Source organism: Macrobrachium nipponense, chromosome 2, assembly GCF_015104395.2.
Source record: "Macrobrachium nipponense isolate FS-2020 chromosome 2, ASM1510439v2, whole genome shotgun sequence".
Taxonomy (NCBI): Eukaryota; Metazoa; Arthropoda; class Malacostraca; order Decapoda; family Palaemonidae; genus Macrobrachium; species Macrobrachium nipponense.
In genome coordinates, this window is record NC_087201.1 from 74,311,533 (window position 1) to 74,316,532 (window position 5,000).

A 5,000-nucleotide genomic window follows, 5' to 3' on the forward strand; every position below is an offset into this window, starting at 1 on the left:
CGAGGAAAAGAATGTTTCTTGTTCGCGTGTTCATGATAACATTCAAATTGCGAGGTACAATGTGTGTGAGTGCCACTGATAAAAGGCTCTCCCAAGGGAAAAGCAAATACACTTTGTTTTTAATAGCACACTAGTAATTGCAAGCACAGATGCTTTGATTCTTATAATTAACATGTCAAAGTGCATGGAGTTGTTGTAACGGTCAGGTAAGGCAGAATTTGCGAGTCATCTGGTATTTAAAGTTATCAAGAAGTAGCTACATTTATATTGACCACGGTTCTACTTAAATATGCAAACTTCTCTTTTGCAATTTCATATACTATATATATATATATATATATATATATATATATATATATATATATATATATATATATATATAAATATATATATATTTATGTATATAAATATATATATATATATATATATATATATATATATATATATATATATATATATATATATATATATATATATATATATATATATATATATATATATATATATATGAAGGCAAACGCCACGGCATGAATGAAAAATGAAACAATATTGTGGTTGCCGGGCCTTTCGACACACAGTCCTTTACCAGCTAGTAAAGGACGGTGAGTCGAAAGACCTAGCAACCACTTCGTTGTTTCGTTTCTCCTTTTACCATTTGTCTTTATATATACACACATATTTATATATATATGTGAATGTGTGTTTGAGTGTGTATGTACATATCTATGTGTCAGCAATTACTATCATCATTTTGCTAAACTGTGTGTGTTTTTTTTTTTTTTTTTTTTTTTTTTAATCTCTCTACTTCAGACTCGACCTCCCTCTGCCGGACGCTGTTCGGGTCCTGACAGGGATACATGTCAATCCAGAACTGTGTCGGGAGATCCTGAGAAGAGGGAACTGCGTGGACTTCCCGGAACCCAGTCCCTGCAATTCGACGCATCCTTACCGAAGAATAGATGGATCCTGCAATAATCTCCAGAATCCTAAATGGGGACAGTCAAATAGACCATTTGTTAGGCTTCATCATCCATTCTACGAGAACGGTCTGTCATCTCTGGCATATCACTTGCTTTTATTTTTAGAGAGAGAGAGAGAGAGAGAGAGAGAGAGAGAGAGAGAGAGAGAGAGAGAGAACTTTTATATTGTGGCTATAAGGTGACACTTTCTTTTATGTCTTTTACGAACTAAAACTTAACTTACGAATTATTTCATGATAAAAATCAACTCACAAAATATATGAAAATTTAAGACAACTGTATTGCAAAGAGCCCTGTAAGTAGGCCAGAGTGTTGGTAAATATTGTTCGTTAGTAAAAGGTTGATTCATTATCTATGTTCTTTTGAAATTGAAATAACTGTCACTCAGGAAGTAACTGAACCCCTCACTTAATCAGCAAACAATTCTAAATTAACACAATTTATGAGATCATGCTTCGATTTTCCTCTAGAGGTTTCACACTATAGTAAATAGCTAAGAAAATTTAAGGCAAATAGCACAGACTAACAGGACTACAACTGGCACCACGTATTACCTGGAAAAGTCACCCAAAGCCGATTTCAAACAGCTGACAAAATAAGCTCCCCTAAATTAAGACTAGTCGTTATGAACTGTAATATCCTTTTTGATGTGAGGAGGTGCTCTCTCTCTCTCTCTCTCTCTCTCTCGCACGCTTCAAAGTATTCCTTGTACTTGGTCTCCTTAACTGTCAATACTACTTATAGGTTTAAGAAAAAGAATGTTTCACAAAATGAGCACAAAAATTGAAAATGGAGAAAGTTAACTGTAAAAACCATACTACTGTAGATAAAGTTCATCTGACTATTTCCTCCTTCTTGGTTAAACCTTTACAGGCATTGACTCTATGAGGGGAGAGGGTAGAACAGGTCCTAATCGCCTCCCATCCCCAAGAACCGTCAGCTTCAACCTATTCGTCCTCGGAGGCAACGGCACATCTCGGCCGTACCCCAATGCCAACCTCCTGACGATGCAATTTGGTCAGTTCCTCGACCACGACATCACGTTCACGCCAGAGACGCAGATCTTAGCGCCACAGCCACCTCCCCAAAGCAGTCTGGCCGGTTTTCTTCTCAACAGGCAAGAACCAGTTTGTCCAGCTCTGCCCAGTAAGTGGAGAAATAATGACATTTTTTGCTAGATTGGCCCAGGCAACAATAAATGTTTCGTTGGTTAAATGTGAAATTCAATACAGGGAGTGATGATTTCTTCATTCAATAGTTAGAGAAATATTTGGGCAATAACAAGTACAAAACAACCTCTGTCAACTACTTTTTTTCTAATTAAAAGAACCAGCTGCTGTTGACAGTGGAGAGAAGGGACAGATTTCAGAAATTTTGAGACGATTTTAGAAGGTAAAAGACAAAAAATTTCAGATTTATAGCTTCAAGATAATGTCAGTGATGAAAAATAGAGGAAATAATTGCTTAATAACCCAACTTCTTTGATATTTGCGTTGGCTAAAGTAGCATATCTTGAACTACTCAGATGAAAAACTGAGGAAGCTAGAGGTATTTATCTTCATCTTAGTTCTTATCATTTCAAGTGAATTATCGTGGACCAATCGAATGTGTTTCAACCATAATATGAGTAGATACCTTAAGCGCTCAATGTGAAAAAGGATTAGCTAACAGAATCAGGGACAGAATCAGGGACCTAGTCTAAGATACCTACCGTACCACGTTAAAAAAAAAAAACACAAAAACACACACACACACACAACTTTTATCTGTCAGTTATTTTCGATTTTGCCTAAGGTTTTCCTTTTATTTTTGTGAAGACGGATACCATTCATTTTAATGTTTCAATTGGAATGCTATCTGATAAGTTGTAATACTATGTGCTGCTATTTTTAAAGGAATTAAGATAATGATATGAACATATCTCCTAAAACGCGTTTATTTCAGTTTTTTATAACTAGCTTAATATAGCGAGATAACCATTGCGACATCTTTATGTAAGTTATTCTCTAACATTTCAAAGTAAACAGTTAAAATTTTTGACTGCATTAAAAGAATTAATTTAGCATGCCTATGATAACTGCTTAGTTAGTGGCATGACAATCACTCTGTACTAACCTTAAAATTGTTCCCATCACAGATACGTGACTTCAAATTTAAAAACGAATCACAATTACCGAAAGATATTGTCAGTTCTAAAGCTTGCTACTTTTTTTTTTATTTATTTATTTATTTTTTTTTTTTTTCAGGAGACACCGTGCCCCTGAACTGTTGCGGAGACGGTCGTCAACTTCCTCCAGTAGATTTACCTGACTGCCGCCCAATTGATGTCTCTGCTGATCCAATATTCCAAGCCGATGGGAAAGTTTGCATGCGTTTTGTCAGGTCTCTTATTGCAAGCAAAGGATGCACTTTAGGTAAAGGGAAGAATGGGTATAGTAATTGATGCTTTATTTTTTGTATGTTGGTTGTGTGAACTGCAAAAAATGTAAAAAAAAAAAAAAAAAAAAAAAGGTGTTTTCACCATGCATTTTAAAGAATATACTATAATAAATAGATGCATCAGTTTTTCAAACAATATCGATTTTCAAAATAAATCACTACGTCAACAATTACCTGAAGCGTGAAAGTAAACATACACTAATGCTATTTGATTTCTAGTGTTATTTTATTCTAAAAATAATGGAGCTGTTTTCGATACTTATGTTGATACGTAATTAACAGAAGACGAATGATCGAAATATAATTCTTTTCATCACCAGGGCCGAGGGAACAGCTTAACCAGCTTACTTCTTACGTTGACGGATCTCAGATCTATGGATCAACCGACAGAGTGGCCAGCGAACTGAGAACTTTCCAAGGAGGGCGTCTGAAGAAGACACCAGAAGGTGACCTCCTGCCTCAGAGATGCTGCTCAGATCGAGAATTCACTTGCTTCCAAGCAGGTAAGTCTGTGGCCTCTCTTGAGAGAGTTATTGGGTTTAAGTATTAGGTAGAAAGATGAAGAAAAGACAAAAGACGGAAAATGTTCTTCATATGCTCTCTCTCTCTCTCTCTCTCTCTCTCTCTCTCTCTCTCTCTCTCTTCCTCCTACTCCACTGCTTCTTCTTCTTCTTCTTCTTCTTCTTCTTCTTCTTCACATGATCATAAACTAATGCCTCTCTGGTAGTTTAGTAGTTTACGGAACTTTCTCATGGTCCATTTTGAAGCTTTGTACATTCGAACTGAAGACTAACCCGGAATTGATAGGCATCTAGGATTGTGTCCACTTAACCAGCCAGGCTCTACGCAAATGATACGATACGGACCATCTTCATATAGCCTGACACGTTCAAAAATACTACCACAAAACAACAATAAATTGATTGTTTTTAGACGAATGGGGTATATCTTGAAAGTTTCAATTGATTATATGTTTCTATGCTGGGAAGCAATGTGATTACATGTCAATGTGATTACATGTTCTTGGTGCGTTGTCTTATTCAATGTTCGGATATTTTAATTTCTTGCTTGTTTTAGCATAGTGACCAGCAGTGCCCTAATTATTAGAAATGAAAATAAACAACTGTAATCAGTACGGAATTATTCTTAATGAAGGCATATTCTGCTTGATAAAAGTCTCTCTCTCTCTCTCTCTGAATCTACAATTTGAAATTTGGAAAGTTCACGTTCAAATTTAGATCACAAAATTTCATAAAATGACATTAAGAGCATTATTTTGTTGAAGGTATATAAAATGGGATATCTGTTAGGAAGTGCATGGGTATCGGTTACGAATTTAGGTTTGGGGGAGAAGAGGAGGACAAACAAATGCACGCACACACACACACACACACACACACACACACAGAGAGAGAGAGAGAGAGAGAGAGAGAGAGAGAGAGAGAGAGTTTGCAACTTTACAGCACCATGACATGCTCCTTTTGGCTTTTGTAATAGATGAAATATATATGTACATCCGCTGGGGTTTACAAAGAAATGTATGATCTTTTGACAGGTGATAACAGATTGAACGAACAGCCG

General features: G+C 36.0%; 1 protein-coding gene across 1 annotated transcript in view; it reads left to right on the forward strand.

Annotated features, from left to right (window-relative positions):
* The window catches only part of LOC135220666 (chorion peroxidase-like), a 33,167-nt gene that overhangs the window by 15,942 nt on the left and 12,225 nt on the right, over positions 1-5,000 (forward strand). Inside the window, exons 4-8 of the mRNA XM_064258035.1 lie at positions 811-1,046; positions 1,854-2,126; positions 3,227-3,394; positions 3,740-3,922; positions 4,975-5,000. The exon at positions 4,975-5,000 is cut by the window's right edge and continues 102 nt beyond it. Coding sequence (XP_064114105.1) covers positions 811-1,046; positions 1,854-2,126; positions 3,227-3,394; positions 3,740-3,922; positions 4,975-5,000 — 886 coding nt within the window. The remainder of the gene's footprint in view (positions 1-810; positions 1,047-1,853; positions 2,127-3,226; positions 3,395-3,739; positions 3,923-4,974) is intronic.